The 17,161-nt window shown below is 46.3% G+C and overlaps 2 protein-coding genes across 3 annotated transcripts in view; both read right to left on the bottom strand.

Moving 5' to 3' along the window:
• Nucleotides 1–1,636: 1,636 nt before the first annotated feature.
• LOC147099771 (ferritin heavy chain B-like) overlaps nucleotides 1,637–17,161 on the bottom strand; it is a 74,106-nt gene continuing 58,581 nt past the window's right edge. The window contains exons 1-3 of one of the 2 annotated variants that reach the window (XM_085969141.1): nucleotides 3,421–3,593; nucleotides 2,552–2,698; nucleotides 1,638–1,790 (exon numbers count right to left, since the gene is read on the bottom strand). In XM_085969141.1, coding sequence (XP_085825267.1) covers nucleotides 1,653–1,790; nucleotides 2,552–2,698; nucleotides 3,421–3,522 — 387 coding nt within the window. In that variant the 5' untranslated portion in view covers nucleotides 3,523–3,593 and the 3' untranslated portion in view covers nucleotides 1,638–1,652. Of the gene's footprint in view, nucleotides 1,791–2,551; nucleotides 2,699–3,420; nucleotides 3,594–17,161 lie in introns of those variants that run through there. The other variant, XM_085969142.1, reaches the window with a different exon arrangement.
• Nucleotides 12,429–14,600, bottom strand: LOC147099772 (ferritin heavy chain, oocyte isoform-like). Its single transcript, XM_085969158.1, has 4 exons — nucleotides 14,544–14,600; nucleotides 13,450–13,596; nucleotides 13,093–13,218; nucleotides 12,429–12,721 (listed from the first exon to the last, which is right to left on the bottom strand). Exons 1-4 carry the CDS (start codon nucleotides 14,598–14,600, stop codon nucleotides 12,566–12,568), a joined length of 486 nt encoding a protein of 161 aa, XP_085825284.1. The 3' UTR covers nucleotides 12,429–12,565.

Below are 17,161 nucleotides of genomic sequence, written 5' to 3' on the forward strand. Positions count from 1 at the left end.
TAGAAAAAGAAAGTAACCTGGGAAAGAAAATGATAAACAGAATTGATCCTGCCCAAATGGAAGTTTCTAAGATGGCCAACGCTGTACTGTGTACACATGTCACACAGCTTTGGCAATCTAGTGCGTGACTTGTGCCATCAGTCAAATGTAAAGACAGCTCAATAGCAGATCATTCCCCCACCTTTACAGGTAAAAGTCTGAAGCAAGACACCAGGCATGTACTCTCCCTTCTCCTGACTGAAGTCACTACTGTCAGCACTAATTCAACCCCCTTCACCCTTCCCCATTTCTTTGTTTTAAACCACCACAGCTTAATGACTGTTTGCTGGCAGATGTTATAAAAAACCCTTTTCAGCAGGAACTGTTACCGAGAGCTCAGAAAACCATTAGAATCCTCTCCAGTGATGATTTGAAGATGTGGGCACAGCCATCCTGGGAGTGACTTCTGTATTTTTAACTTGGATCATATTACACAGCTGTGTATTGTGCAGTGGGATCTTAACCAGATCAGCTATTTAATTAAACAAAGACAAACCAGTTCAATGATGAATAACCTTTATTTCCATGTACTGTGACAGTTAGATGAGAAAACTGGGAAATAATGACAACCAAAGTATTCACCACCAGAAGTTGGTCACACTTCATTTGCAACCTGTATAGAACTAATGGTTCAAGAATCCCATTCAACTCAGGCTGTGCTTGTCAAACAGGTACTCTCCCATGCCATTCTCAGGGGCTCCCAGTCTCTTCAAGTTGGTGATGTGATCTCCAAGCTTCTTGATCATCTTCACTTGCTCATCCAAGTAGTGGGTCTCCAGGAAGTCACACAACTGAAAGTGAAAAACAAAGCACAATTAGCTCAGAGGAGACATCATCAAAGGCCTTCTGAGCTTCACCGCCCATGGAGATGGTCCTTTATCTTCTACTGGATGGGGTAACTGGTACAAGTGCTGCAGAGAAATAGGTGGATTGGACGTCAGATTAGATTTACTCCAGGAGTAATGCATTTACCAATTTAAAATTGGAAAGCAGAACCCCCTTCAGTTACAACTTCTCCTTTGGTGTCCCAATTTCAATCTGCTTTATGCACTGGCCTCATCTCAGTGAGATCCTGATGTTGAAGTCTTTTGTGAAAGATCATCAGAAACCTATTGGGCATGGAGATATTGCTAAAGATCAGTGATCAGATTAAGCTCCCCAGATAGCCTTCAACTCACCCAAAACATGGCAAGTGTCAGCCATGGCTTACTGGTACCACTGCCAGTCAGAAGGCCCTGGGTTGTCCCATTTCAGAGAATTGAGTGAAAACCAACACTTCACTGCAGTACTGAGGGAGAGCTGCAATGTCAGAGGTATTGTCTTTTGGATAAAACAGTACACAAGGTCTTGTCTGCCCACATGGTACTATTTCAAAGAAAAAAAACTGGAATGTCAGTGTCCTGGCCAATATTGATCACTAACCAACTTAATAAAACAGACTATCTGGTGATTTCTCTCATTTCTGCAGCAGGATCTTGGTGTGCAGATTGACTGCCATGTTGCAAACATTACAATAATGACACTTCAAGAAGTACTGAATTGGCTGTAGTGTTTTTGGACACCGACGACAAGGAAGGCACTGTAGATATGCAAATCTTTCTTTAAATGAGACATTAGGAACTTACATGAGGGTCAGTGTTCCCAGTGGAGAGTTTGTGTAGATCCAACAGACTCTGGTTGACATCCTTCTCCAGCTGCAGAGCTCTCTGCATCACCACTAGGCCATTGCTCCACTCATCCTGCTCTGGTTTCTGAGAGTTTGTAGGGGTGGGGTATAGAGTAACATTGGAAGAAATTAGTTAACAGACTTGAACATTTCAGGAGTTAGTCAGATCACAACTCAATGTCATTCTTGATATTCTGAGCCAGGATTTTAACCAGACAGTTCATCAAGAATTCTCTTTGGAATGAGTTATTTGACTTGAAATCACAGCACTATAGGCTCTAAAGTGAGATCACCTAAAATGGAGCACAATATTCCAAATGAGGTCTATCTAGCAGTAATTGCAGTAACACTTCCTTGCTTTCTATTCTATGCCAGAACATGAAGCCCACCTTTCAATCAGCCTTTTGTCTCTGCAAGCTAGCTTCTAAATGACATCTGTACTGGGACACACCCCAAATCCCTACACTCTTACATCTGATGTGAACATCAACCACTTCCTTCCAGTCAACCCCCTAGCCAGTCTCCAATTTTGCCCTGGAGCTCACTATAGACCCTAGCTCAGCAGATCACTATTTGCACATTTAGATCATATGCACTAGTCACCATCCAGTGGTCTATTTTATACCAACTGCCTCCTACTCCACCCAGTTTTATTGGGGTCACAAGGTTGCTTCTAATGCACTTCCAATTTCTGCCAGCAATCTCCTGCCTTCTGAAAATCCATGCATACAACAATCATTGAGCCTCCTCTTGGAACAACTTCCATGACTCAGATAATCTAGTATGAGGTAACTAGCCTACTTTTCACAAAACCATGGCAATTCTTCAAAGTTTGCTGAATCTAACCTTGACATCCTCCAGGACAACACGCCCCCCACGCAGATTCTGGAATTTCAGCAGTTTCTCAGCATGCTCACGTTCCTCATGTGACTGCTCCTTGAAGAACTCGGCAAAGTGACGCAGGGCAACATCATCCCGGTCAAAGTAATACGACTGCAGGTAGAGAGAAAAATGGAAAAGAGACAATTGAAATCTAGATCTGATCCATGGCCAACTCAAATGGTAGCAACACCAATACTTTCCAAATCCTTTTTGAATATGTTGGAAGCTCCTCATTGAAGTAGCTCAACAGAATAGGAGGTTATGTTACTAGAAAATATTAGCGAGCTTTAATGCTTTTTGGAATAAAGCTCTCAACTACACTTGGTCAAAATATCTGTGGTATCTTCTTTTGTTCCCAGATGAAAGTCTAAAAGCAGAGAAGGAAAAGAGCCAAATCTTTAAAATTAAATAGTTTAACACCATCCTCAGGTGAGAAAGACTAACAGGATTCACTCAATTAGAGGGGGATAAAAACTGGCCAGAACCAGCCAATGTTTCACTAACTAGTCACCCAATTCAATCTAATTGTTGCCATCCAAGTTGGAAGTTGACTAGTTTTAGTGAATCTTCAAGATGAACCCTCCATTACAAACTTGATGAAACCCTGGAGTTAGTTTCAAATATAAACACATCAGAATAGGACAGAGCTATTACAGAGCAGGAAAGAGTCCTTCTGCAAGATCACTGTCTTAAGAGCATTCACTGGATTAAGACTGGGGAGGGCTATAGAGAGACCCTCTAAAGCCCATTCATTGACCTAGAGAAATTCTACCTGCTTAGAATAAAATAACAGCCTTAATTTTGAAATAGGACCCCAAAAATACAAAACTCACCATGGAGAGATAAACATAGGAGGAATAGAGCTCCATGTTGATCTGCTTGTTGACAGCATCCTCACAGTCCTTGTGATAGTTCTGACGCACTTGGGAGGCCATCTTAACTCTTCCTGTTGCACAGCACTGAGCTCAAACTCCACTGTAGTAACAACCTAACCTCTACCCTCACAAGCTCCTGCATTTCAACAGGGTCTGGCATGATCAATGATGATTGACAATCCCTGTGAGCCAGTCAGGATCTTCCATCAATCCAGGCACCAATTAACAAAGGAGAGGGGGCGGTGTGTGATACCCAGAGCCAATCAGAGCTTTGGAATACAGAGGTTTGGATGATTATTCCGTGATGTCATTGCTGTTGGTTTCTTTGACTTTCCTCAAACTGAATTTGAAAGCGTCTCTGTTCTCAGAATCAGAGTTTCACAACATATCTCAAAGAGCTCGATGAAATTCCACCCTACAGATGGTGTCGAGCACAGCCGGCTCTAAGTTAACCCGTCTCTCGGAGAATTGATGGGCATCTCGGTGGCTCCAGAATGAGTCCGTGATACCAAGGTTCACAATGTTGACCACAATAGATTGAAAGAGACTGACCTACACCAGTCAGTCTGCAGTGGATCTGCAAAGCAGCCCACAACGAGTTGGGGAAATGGAAAGTGGATCAGTGGGGAGCTTCAGACAGAATCTGTTGCTCCGTCACTGTAAAGTGCGATGTGGACTTTTATCCCCATGTAATTTAAGAGCTGTAAAGTCCTGTGGTTAGTTTGCACTGTTTCCTCATCTCCTGCAAACCCCGGGTCTGTTTTGAGGAATGGTTTTATACCAGAAAGGTCAAGTGTCTCGTGTTTTCTCGACCGATGCTGCCTGACCTGCTGAGTGTCTCCAGCGTTTTCTGTTTTTCTTTGAGATTTCCAGTATCATAGAGTCATAGAGTAATACAGCACGGATAGAGGCCCTCGGCCCATCGTGTCCGCGCCGGCCATCAAGCCCTGTCTAATCTAATCCCATATTCCAGCATTTGTTCCGTAGCCTTGTATGCTATGGCATTTCAAGTGCTCTTCCAAATGCTTCTTAAATGTTGTGAGGGTTTCTGCCTCCACAACCCTTTCAGGCAGTGAGTTCCAGACTCCAACCACCCTCTGGGTGAAAAAGTTCTTTCTCAAATCTCCTCTAAACCTCCCGCCCTTTACCTTGAATCTATGCCCCCTAGTTATTGACCCCTCTACTAAGGGAAAAAGCTCCTCAGCATCCATCCTATCTATGCCCCTCATAATTTTGTACACCTCAATCATGTCCCCCCTCAGCCTCCTCTGCTCCAAGGAAAACAAACCCAATCTGCCCAGTCTCTCTTCATAGCTGAAGCGCTCCAGCCCTGGTAACATCCTGGTGAACCTCCTCTGCACCCTCTCTAACGCGATCACATCCTTCCTGTAGTGTGGCGACCAGAACTGCACACAGTATTCCAGCTGTGGCCTAACCAGTGTTTTATACAGCTCCATCATAACCTCCTTGCTCTTATATTCAATGCCTCGGCTAATGAAGGCAAGTATCCCATATGCCTTTTTTACCACCTTATCCACCTGTTCCGCCGCCTTCAGGGATCTGTGTACTTGCACACCCAGATCCCTCTGACCCTCCGTCTTGCCTAGGGTCTTTCCATTCATTGTGTATTCCCTTGCCTTGTTAGTCCCCCCAAAGTGCATCACCTCGCACTTTTCCGGGTTAAATTCCATTTGCCACTGTTCCGCCCATCTGATCAACCCATCTATATCGTCCTGCAGACTGAGGCTACCCTCCTCGCTATTTACCACCCTACCAATTTTTGTATCGTCCGCGAACTTACCGATCATACCCTTTACATTCATATCCAAGTCATTAATGTAGACCACAAACAGCAAGGGACCCAGCACCGATCCCTGTGGTACCCCACTGGCCACAGGCTTCCAGTCACAAAAACAACCTTCGACCATCACCCTCTGCCTTCTGCCACTAAGCCAGTTTTGTATCCAATGTGCCAAGGCACCCTGGATTCCATGGGCTCTTACCTTCTTGACCAGTCTCCTGTGCGGGACTTTATCGAAGGCCTTACTGAAATCCATCTATACCACATCCACTGCGTTACCCTCATCCACACACCTAGTCACCCCCTCAAAAAATTCAATCAAATTAGTCAGACATGATCTTCCCTTGACAAAGCCATGTTGACTATCCCTGATTAATCCTTGCCTCTCCAAGTGGAGACAAATTTTGTCCCTCAGAATTTTTTCCAATAATTTTCCTACCACTGATGTTAGGCTCACTGGCCTGTAGTTCCCCGGTTTTTCCCTACTACCCTTCTTGAATAATGGTACTACATTAGCGGTTCTCCAGTCCTCTGGCACATCCCCTGTGGCCAGAGAGGTCCTGAATATATGTGTTAGAGCCCCCGCAATCTCTTCCTTTGCCTCACCCAGCAGCCTGGGATACATTTCATTCGGGCCTGGGGATTTATCCATTTTTAGGCCAGCTAAAACCGCCAATACCTCCTCCCTCTCGATGTTAATATGTTCGAGCATATCACAGTCCCCCCGCCCTATTTCTATGTCTACATCGTCCTTCTCCATCGTGAAAACAGATGCAAAAAATTCATTTAGAACCCCTCCTACATCTTCCGGCTCCACACACAGATTGCCACTTTTGTCCCTAATGGGCCCTATTTTTTCCCTAGTTATCCTCTTACCCTTAATATACTTATAAAACATCTTAGGATTTTCCTTTATTTTGCTCGCCAGTGTTATTTCATGGCCCCTCCTTGATCTCCTAATTTCTTTTTTAAGTATCCCCCTGCACTTTTTGCACTCCTCTAGGGCTTCCTCCGTCTTTAGCCTTTTGTATCTACCAAAAGCCCTCCTTTTTTTCCTAATCCATTCTCGTATATCCCCTGACATCCAAGGTTCCCTGTGGTTTTTGGAACCACTCTTGACCTTTACGGGAACATGTTGCCATTGTACGATCTCAATCTCCCTTCTGAAAGCCTCCCATTGCTCCGATGCGGATTTTCCTACAAGTAGCTGATCCCAGTCCATTTTGGCCAGATCCTGCCTTATCCTATTAAAATCGGCCTTCCCCCAATTTAGAACCTTTATTTCCGGCCCATCCCTGTCCTTTTCCATGACCACCTTAAATCTTACCATATTATGGTCACTATCACCAAAGTTCGGGTGGCTGGCGGAGCGCAGGGCTGTGCCTGGCAGGGTGACTAGAGTCGGGGACCTACTCGATGGCGGAGGAGCGGGCTGGATGGCGCCAGAGGAGCTGGCGCGACGCATGTCATGGGACAACGTCCGGCTCGCGGTCAATGCCATCGGGGCGGTGAAAGCGATGTTACCCCCCGGCGCCACGAGGTGTGTCGAGGCGGCTCGGGCACGTGGGGAGATCCCGTCCGAGCTTACTCCCGTTCGGACGGAATTCCTTATCGGCGCCTTGCCCCGAGACCCCCCTCGGGGATCGGTGCCTCACAACTTCAGCCGTCTCGAGGAAATACCCTCCGTGCTTTTTCATTCTGCGCGGAGGGGTTTCCTGTACGGGCTGCTCTTGCACACCTTCCACTTTGCCATCTTCGCCTGCCGTCCGGACACGCCGTGGCATGCCGTTTTACCTCCGGACGGAGACGGAGGTCCGCAATGGGGGGCTCTCTATGCAGGAGTCCTCCCTTGTTCTATTGGGGACTTGGCCTGGAGGGTGTTGCACAGAGCAGTTCCGTGCAATAGATTTTTAAATAGGTTTACGGACTCCCAGACCGCCTGTTTGTTTTGCGGTCTGGAGGAGTCCGTATTTCACGTATATATGGGGTGTGAGAGGTTGCAGCCCCTCTTCCATTTTTTGAGGGGGCTGCTCCTCAAATTTTGGTTGCACTTCAGTCCCACGCTCCTGATCTACGGTCACCCCGTGCGGAGGGGAGCGGGCAGGTTGGAGGACCTCCTCGTGGGCCTGCTCCTGGGCCTGGCCAAGAAAGCCATTAATTGGTCCAGGCAGCGGGCGGTCGAGGGGGTCGTCCAACCGGATTGCCTCCCCCTCTTCCGTGGCCATGTTCGCGCCCGGGTGGCCCGAGAGATGGAGCACGCGGTGTCCGCCGGCGCGCTCGAGCTTTTTCGTGACCGGTGGGCGCCGCGGGGACTGGAGTGCATAATTAGTTTAGACAACCAAATTTTAATTTGATTGGTGAAGGTTTATTTAAAGGGTTATTGGATTTTTGTTAGTTTATTTGTTAACTTTTTTTGGTTGCACAAAAAGAGGGGGGGGGGAGGGGATGGTAGCCTCGTGGTTAAGTTACTGAACTAGTCATCCAGAGGCCTTGAACTAATGATCTGAAAGACCTGGGTTTAAATTCCCACAGCAGCTGGGGAATTTAAATTTATAGGAAAAAAAGAAGCATCCCAATCGCCCTGACTTTTCTCAAACACAGTTTGAATATCTGGAATCACAGGCTTATCTTTAGGCTAATCGATTGGGACGATTAAATCATCAATCAGAAACACTTAAACCATAAGTGGCCCCTTTTTAAAGGGGCACAAACAATAAGTTCCAAATTATGACAAAACCAACATAAAAACCTTTAAAATTATAATTGAGTTCCCTGGATCCACTCTGCACTCCAGTCCCTCTGGTGCCCACCGGTTATGGAAAGCCTCAAAGGGAACCGTCAGACACCGCGTGCTCCCTCTTCAGGGACACCCAGGCATTGGTTGTAGCCGCGGAAGGGAGGCGGGCAGCTGGAGCGAACACCCCCCCCATCGACCGCACTCTGCCTGGACCAGTTGAGGGCCACCTTGCCCGGGTTAATTGAATCCTCCGTTGTTTGCGAGTCAGTGTCTTTTTAATAGTTCTGCGTGGTTCAGTGGGTTGGTCATTTTCAGGTATCTGCGGGTTTGAGGCAACATCCAACCAGATCAGTGAGTCTGCAAAGCGGGTCAGGAGAATTGAAAGAGCGTGTGATGAATGTGACAAACACAAGCGCTCAGAAGTAAGAGAGGAAATAGCAGAGGCTCTGACCATCATTTTCCAATTTTCTCTGGCAGAGGACTGGAGGACTGCTAACGTGGTACCGATGTTTGAAAAGGGACCATGTACAGCAGTCACCTCAAAGCACGGGAGAGGTACCACCAACGCTGCCTCTGCAAGATCCTGCAAATCCATTGGCAGGAGAGGCGCACCAACGTCAATGATCTCGCTCAGGCCAACATCCCCAGCATCGAAGCTTTGACCACGCTCGATGAGCTCCGATGGACTGGTCACATTGTCCGCATGCCCGATACGAGACTCCCAAAACAAGCGCTCTACTCGAAGCTCCGGCACGGCAAGAGAGCCCCAGGTGGGCAGAGGAAAGGCTTCAAGGACACCCTCAAAGCCTCCTCGAAAAAGTGTCACATCCCCACCGACACCTGGGAATCCCTGGCCCAAGACCGCACAAAGTGGAGTCGAAGAATCCGGGAAGGCGCCGAACACATCGAGTCTCTTCGCCGGGAACAAGTGGAAGCCAAGCGCAGGCAGCGCAAGGAGCGCACGTCAACCCAAGCACCCCACCCACCCGCCCCTTCGACCACCGTCTGCCCCACCTGTGACAGAGACTGTAGGTCCCGCATTGGACTCATCAGTCACCTGAGAACTCGTTTTTAATGTGGAAGCAAGTCATCCTCGGTTCGGAGGGACTGCCGAAGAAGAAGAAGAAGAAGTTTAAAAATGGAGAATGGGATAGACTGAATAATTACAGGTCAGTCAGCCTAACCTCGGTGTTGGGAAAATTATTGGAAACATTTCTGAGCGACAGGATAAATCTTCATTTAGAAAGACACAGATTAATCAGGGACAGTCAGCGTGGATATGTTAAGGGAAGGTCATGTCTGACTAACTTCATTGAATTGTTTGAGGAGGTAACAAGGAGGGTCGATGAGAGTAGTGCGTTTGTTGTAGCCTATATGGATTTTAGCAAGGCTTTTGATAATGTCCTGCAAGGCAGACTGGTCACAAAAGCAAAAGCCCATGAGATCCAAGGCAAAGGGGCAAGTTGGATCCAAAATTGGCTCAGAGGCAGGAAACAAAGGGTAATGGTCGAAGGGTGTTTTTGTGACTGGAAGGCTGTTTCCAGTGGGGCTCCGCAGGGCTCAGTAATGGGTCCTTTGCTTTTTGTGGTATATATCAATGATTTAGACTTGAATGTAGGAAGTATGATTAAGAAGTTTGCAGATGATACAAAAATTGGCTGTGTGGTTGATAATGAAGAAAGCTGAAGACTGCAGGAAGATATCAATGGACTGGTCAGGTGTGCAGAACAGTGGCAAATGGAATTCAATCTGGAGAAGTGTGAGGTCATGCATTTGTGGAGGGCTAACAAGGCAAGGGTTAAATGGTAGGACACTGAGAAGTGCAGAAGATCAGAGGGACCTTGGAGTGCATGTCCACAGATCTCTGAAGTTAGCTGGACAGGTAGATAAGGTGGTTAAGAAGGCATACGGGATACTTGCTTTATTAGCCGAGGCATAGAATATAAGAGCAGGGAGGTTATGCTTGAAATGTATAAAACACTGGTTAGGCCGCAGCTAGAGTACTGCGTGCAGTCCTGGTCACCACATTACAGGAAGGATGTGATTGCACTAGAGAGGGTACAGAGGAGATTTACGAGGATGTTGCCTGGGCTGGGGAATTTTAGCTATGAGGAAAGATTGGATAGGCTGGGTTGTCCTATTTATCCCTCAAATAAAAACAGAAAATGCCGGAGACACTCGGCAGGTCAGGCAGCGTCTGTGAAGAGAGAAACAGAGTCAACGTTTCAGGTCGATGACCTTTCGTCAGAACTGGAAAAAAGCCGGAAATGGAACAGATTCTTAAGCAAGTGAAGAGGCTGGGAATGGGGGGAGGGGAGGAAAGAACAAAAGGGACGGTCTGTGATAGGCTGGAAGGCAGGAGAGATTAAGAGACATTGAGAGATATTCAAGGCAAAGGGAGATGGTAATGGGACAGGTTAAGAAACAAAGGATGGCTCTAGATGAAGTGTAAATTGTGCTTTCTTTTAATATTAATCCCTCAACCAACATAACAAAAACAGATGATCTGGTCATTATCACATTGTTGTTTGTGGGAGCTTGCTGTGTGCAATTTGGCTGCTATGCTTCCTACATTACAACAGTGACTACACTTCAAAAAGTACTTCATTGGCTGTAAAGTGCTTTGAGACATCCGGTGGTCGTAAAAGGCGCTATAGAAATGCAAGTCTTTCTTTTCCCCCGAGTCTCATTCTTTTGTATTTTCCCACATTATATGCCATTTTCCACCCACCTATCCTGATCCCTTTGTATTTGTAGGTCCGCCTCACCCCCATTATTAGATTTATGCCAGCTTTAAATGATGGTTAACTGCGTATGTGTGTTTTTGTAATGTTTTAAATATTACCTTTTGCACGAGTACATTCCATGTATTTGACATGTACTGGGGTAAGTCTGGTCTATCCGCCAGGGAAAGGATGTTTGAGTTAAGCTGACAGGATTGGGGGGATTGCAGGAAGAGAGAGGCAATCACTGGGTGTACTCTTTTTGAGCAACCCATAAACAAACAGACTGTAACTAAACTCAAAACAATAAGTGAAACTTAACAAATTAAATTGAAATTTGGTTGCCGGGGGGTGACGATGCACTCCAGTCCCCGCGGCGCCCACTGGTCGCGGGAGGCCTCAAGCGTGCCGGGGACACTACGTGCTCCATCTCCAGGGCCACCCGGGCACGAACAAGAGACAGGCAGTCGGGCCGAACGACCCCCTGCTGTCTGGACCCAGTTGCTGGCAATCACTGTGTGTAGTGCTGGTTGTGTAGATATTGTCCCACTTGTGAGAAGAGACTATCTGGTATAGACTTGTTTCAGTGATTAATCTCTCGATGTTTGACTGTCCAGGAGGAAAGTACAAATGCAAAGAGGCGAGGAGACTGTTGAATCTTCTCTGGTGGAACAGGAAGTCCAGTAAATCATTGAGATGAGAGTTACTGGCGTTTCCCTAAATCTGGCGAGGGAAGGACAGTGCTGGGATTCCGTGGATACCTCGTGCTCCCGCTAGGATCAAAACACTGTGGGATCAACAGCAAAGAACAGGCTAAGAAAGTGCATCAAAGGTGGAATACTATTGAATTAAAGATGAAGTAAGGAAAAGTGGGACTGGTGGACTGACACGTGTTCATGTGATACAGGCATGTTGAGAATAACCTTGGATTTTCACCCAAGGTAGGTCAAAACTCAAAGCTCTAACACTGTGACCAAGTCTCTAATTGGTTATCCTTTAGTTACCTTGCTCTATTCTCCAACTCTCCATTAGGCTTAGAAGTGGCAGCTTTGGCAGTTGGAACATAGTCCAGTGTGGTTCTAGGCCAATGGGACTCCATGAAGTGAGTATTCATCTCCCCCCGCCACCCCCACAAATTTTCTTCAAGAAAGGAATCGCATAAAGGCCAGTTGGAACTCCGATTTGAATTAGGACAATGCCGCTAGACTAGATTGGGTGTTTAAACAAATTGTCTGCAACTTAAAGCATCAAATGAAACTTAATTAAAATTTGGTTGTTGGGCGTGATGATGCACTCCAGTCCCTACCGGTCATGGAAGGGCTCGAGCGCGCTGGCAGACACCGCGTGCTCCATCTCCAGGGAGAACCGGGCACAAACATGGCCACAGAAGAGAGGAAGGCAGGTGAGCCGAAGAACTCCCTCGACCGCCCGCTGCTTGGACCAGTTAATGGCCTTTTTGGGAAGGCCCAGGAACAGTCCTATGAGGAGGTGCTCCAATCTGCCTGCTCCCTCCGCACCAGGTGACCGAAGATCAAGAGCGTGGGACTGAAGTGCAGCCAAAAATTGAGCAGCCCCTTCAAATAATGAAAGAGGGGCTGCAACCTCTCGCATTCTGTGTAAACACAGCCCAGTGTAGCTCTTGTCTGAAGACAACCAAATGTTAATCAGAAAATAAGCAACCACTCAAATTTACAAGGACACAAAATCCAGTCCAATGTTGAACAGTTTATTTATAGTTAGTGACAGTCTCACAGCTCTTTGTACAAAGTCACACAACCCATCCCTGAAGGACAGGGTCTCCCCCACAATTATATAAAACACAAGTACTGAACACAATAAGCTTCAGTCACTCTCCCCCAGGCTGTGCTTGTCAAACAGGTACTCTCCCATGCCATTCTCAGGGGCTCCCAGTCTCTTCAAGTTGGTGATGTGACCTCCAAGCTTCTTGATCATCTTCACTTGCTCATCCAAGTAGTGGGTCTCCAGGAAGTCACACAACTGAAAGAAAGAAACAAAAAGGTGAAACTAGTTATGGCCAGTAGCAGATATCAAGGAACATGATCTCCCCCCCAACCACGAGTTGGGATTTTAATCCTCTTGGACTGGAGGATAGTCAAGTGGTGTAATTGAGATGATGTAAATTTGCTCCAATGAACCAGTAATTCCTGTACAATAGATGCTAAGAACACCAACAGCTTTATTCTCAATGTCCACATTAGGCCAACTGTCCAGTCCTCTCCCCAACCCACTTAAGGACCCAGGAGAGACACCAACACAAAACGATTGGGCATGGGGAATATTGAATAGGCTCAAGGACAGCAAGGTTCCACCACCTCCAACACACCCAACAACCCACATTAAGAACTTACATGAGGGTCGGTGTGCCCAGTGGAGAGTTTGTGCAGATCCAGCAGACTCTGGTTGACATTCTTCTCCATCTGTAGAGCTCTCTGCATCGCCTCCAGACCATTGCTCCACTCATCCTGCTCTGGTTTCTGAAGGGGAAAGTCACAGTTCACTTACAATGAATTAAACAAAAATACACAAGACAGCACAAGGAAAACAGGGGTGAAATGCAGCCAGAATTCCATGTTACCATGAACCAATGTGTCACAGGAATATAGAATTACTGCATTAAGCCACCAGAACCATGGAATCAAATTGGAACCAATTGCTTTAGAAACAAGGGGATCCCAACAGAAGGCCACTCATTTATTGAATCCAACCTTGATGTCCTCCAAGATGATTCGGCCTCCACGCCGATTCTGGAATTTCATCAATTTCTCAGCATCCTCGTGTTTCTCATGTGACTGCTCCTTGAGGAACTCGGCAAAGTGACGCAGGGCAACATCATCCCGGTCAAAGTAATAGGACTGTGGAGAGAATTTTAAACAGCTTCATCAGACCTAGATCTTCAAATACAATGCAAGATTATTATGCTTATCTAGTTAGAGAGTTCTTAATCTTGCAAAAAGAGATATAAAAAAAGATAGGAGCAGTAGTCGGCCATTCGGCCCCTCCAGCATGTTCCGCCATTTAATGAGATCATGGCTGATCATCCAAATTCAGTACCCTGTCCCTGCTTTCTCCCCATATCCCTTAAGCCTCAAGATGCCATTGGTTAACTAGCAAAATACAATTCACTTCACTAATCTGAACATGTTGGACAGCTTCTCCTCCCAATAAAAAAACCAGGATGAAAGATTCAACTAGCAAAAAACACAAAACTATAAACTAATGTTGAGGATTATATTTCATGTCCAGTCAAACTAAACTCTACTGCTGGGTAAGTAGCACCTCCTCTACTTCCTGTCATTCAGATGAGATGTTAAACAGAGGCCCTGTCTGTCCTCAGGTGGATGTGAAAGATCTCAAGGCACTACTTCAGAGAACAGGGGAGTTCTCTCCAGATTCCCAGGCCAATATTTATCCCTCAACCAACACCACTAAAACAGATGATCTGATCATTCTCATTGTTTGTGGGAGCTTACTGTGCACAAATTGGCTGCTCCATTTCCCACATAACAGGTGGCTACAAAGCACTTTGGGAGGTAGTCAAAAGGCACTATATAAATGCTTATTTTTCCAAATCTAAACTAACATTGGGCATGGAAGGAGAAACTTCCTCAATTCCAGTAGTTTTACACTACAATGTAGTGCAAAAGATCTAGGCTCAGTGAGCAAGGCTTCAACACCAGGATTCCCAGGACTTCACTTCCAGTTAAAGAGAAAGCCAGTGAGGACCTGCCAACATGTCACTCACTACAGTCACCCCACTGAAACTGAACTTTGTTTCATGTCAACAAGCACCAACAGTCACTTGACTAGGTTTGTGTTCTTCTGTTACAAACTCAGGCAGCAGCTGAGCTAGTTCCATATATTAAACCTGGTCAACAGAGTGCAGCTGCTACAAGGAGCAAGCCATTAACTCAACAAGATCACCCTGAAGTACTCACTGCCCAAAGATTGCTTCCCCAGGTAAGGAAGTCAAGAGAAATATAGTTTAAAACCAGTTCATGGAACTGCAGAATTTCCAACTTTTCACAATACAGCAACAAGGCATACAAGACCCACCATGGAGAGATAAACATAGGAGGAATAGAGCTCCATGTTGATCTGCTTGTTGACAGCATCCTCACAGTCCTTGTGGTAGTTCTGACACACTTGGGAGGCCATCTTCACTATTATCTGTTATACTATTACTGCTCACTATCACCTAGACAATTCAAGAACTGACTCTTTTTAACCCAAGCTCTTGTATTTATACTAGTGGGGCAGCCTGCATTCAAACAAGGAATGACATCACCAATGATGATTGACAATCGCTGAGAGCCAATCAGGAATCGTTCCTGAATCCAGGCACCAATTAACAAAGGAGAGGGGGTGTGGGGGAGGAGGGGGAGACCCAGGGCCAATCAGAGCTATGGAAAACCGGCAGGTTTGGGAGATCAGTCTCGGTGATGTCACTGCTTTTGGGGTCCTTGACCTTCTTCAAATCGGAAAGTCTCTCGTTGTTTGATGCTCTCATTTGAATTAAATGACAATTTGCTGCTTTCGAAAAGCTCAAGGTGCTGAGAATCATCCTTCGCTATCGATGTATTTTCCTACAATTGTTCCTTCGTCGTCGCTGGGTCAAAATCCTGGAACTCCCTCCCTAACAGCATTGTGGGAGTACCTTCACCGCTCGGACTGCAGCGGTTCAAGAAGGCGGCTCACCACCACCTTCTCCAGGGAGACTCGCGCCGGGCAATAAATTCTGGCCGTTGACAGCGACGCCCACATCCCATGAATTAATATTCAAAAAATGGAATAAATTGATTGGAAACACCTTTGTGTGTTATGGAACCTACACCAGAGTATTATTCATTCACATTTTCAGATTCTGTAGAACCAGGACCCATGAGGCTTGACTTTCCATTAAATATTTCCCCCATCACACAATCCCTTCGGATGTAAAGACAGGAATTTCTCACAGAAAAACAGGGGTGTATTTTCTAGCCCGTCACTCGGGGAGCTGCTACCAGGGCTGTACTTCTTTGTCGTCAGACTGAAGGAAATGTATCGGCACGGAGCGGGGTGAACATCGACCTCATAGATTTTGTGAGATGCAAACAGTTACCATTAGTGCCGTTCTGACCTCAGTGCGGGGAGTGCTTGCACCCGAGTTCAACATGTTAAATTGGTATAGAACCTCGGTTAGACTACACTTGGAGTACGGTGCACGGTTCTGGTCTCCATAGATTCATAGAATAGTGCAGCACAGAAGGAGGCCATTCGGCCCATCGAGTCTGTCCCGGCTCGTTCAAAGAGCAATCCAGTTAGTCCCACTCCCCCGCTCTTTCCCCAGGAACCTGGAATTTTTTCTACTTCAAGTATTTATCCAATTCCCTTTTGAAGGCCACTGTTGAATCTGTATCCACCGCCCCATCAAGCAGCTCATTCCCAATCCTAACCACTCCTTGTGTAACAACGTTTTTCCTCCTGTCGCCTCTGGTTCTTTTGCGAATCATCTTAAATCTGTGTCCTCTGGTTAGCGACCCTTCAGCCATTGGAAACAGTTTCTCTTTATTTACTCTATCGAAACCCTTCATGATTTTAAACACCTCTATCAAATCTCCCCTTAGCCTTCTCTGCTCTAAGGAGAATATTACAAAAAGGATATAGAGGCACTGGAGGAGGTGGAAATTTGATTTACAAGAATGACAGCAGAACTGAGAGGTTATATCGATCAGGAATGACTGAACAGGCTGGGGCTCTTTTCTCTAGAAATAAGAAGGCTGAAGGGTGACCTAATAGAGGTCTTTAAAATGATGAAGGTGTTTTGATAAGGTAGATGGAGAGAAAATGCTTTCACTTGTGGTCTTTTGTGGTTGCACAATTTATCTGCAGCTTAAGAAAATGTCAAATAAAGTTTATCAACTTAAATTAAAGTAACATCAGCCAGGGATCAGTTGTCCCTCCTTTTGGTTGTACAATTTATCTGCAAATTTAAGGAAAACGTCAAATAAGGCTTATCAACTTAGATTAGAATGACATCGGCCGGGGTGACGATGCACTCCAGTCCCCGCGGCACCCACCGGTCTCGGAAGGCCTCGAGCGTGCCGGCGGACACCGCGTGCTCCATCTCCAGGGCCACCCGGGCGCGAACATAGCCGCGGAACGGAGGCAGGCAATGCTTTCGCTTGTGGGGGAGTCCAGAACTCAGGGCCATAAGTATAAGATAGTCACTAACAAATCTAACAAGGGATTCAGGAGCAACTTCTTCAGTGGTGAGAATGTGGAACTCGCTACCACATAGGAGTAGTTGAGGCGAAGAGCAGAGATGCATTTAAGGTGAAGTTTGGTAAGAAAGGAATAGAAGAATATGCTGATCGGATTAGATGAAGAAGGGCGGGAGGAGGCTCGTGTGGAGTATAAACCCTGGCACGGAGCAGTCGG

This window comes from Somniosus microcephalus, chromosome 28 (genome assembly GCF_052327205.1).
Source record: "Somniosus microcephalus isolate GS21.2 chromosome 28, FLI_Smic_1.0, whole genome shotgun sequence".
Classification (NCBI taxonomy): Eukaryota; Metazoa; Chordata; class Chondrichthyes; order Squaliformes; family Somniosidae; genus Somniosus; species Somniosus microcephalus.

What these genes read in the sequence shown, in the direction of transcription:
- LOC147099772 (XM_085969158.1), bottom strand. Translation starts at nt 14,600, where the DNA reads ATGGAACTAGCTCAGCTGCTGCCTGAGTTTGTAACAGAAGAACACAAA. An exon ending in TCATCTTGGAGGACATCAAG is followed by an intron (nt 13,219 to 13,449) that starts GTTGGATTCAAT and finishes TTTCCCCTTCAG; the next exon opens with AAACCAGAGCAGGATGAGTG. An exon ending in CTGGGCACACCGACCCTCAT is followed by an intron (nt 12,722 to 13,092) that starts GTAAGTTCTTAA and finishes TCTTTCTTTCAG; the next exon opens with TTGTGTGACTTCCTGGAGAC.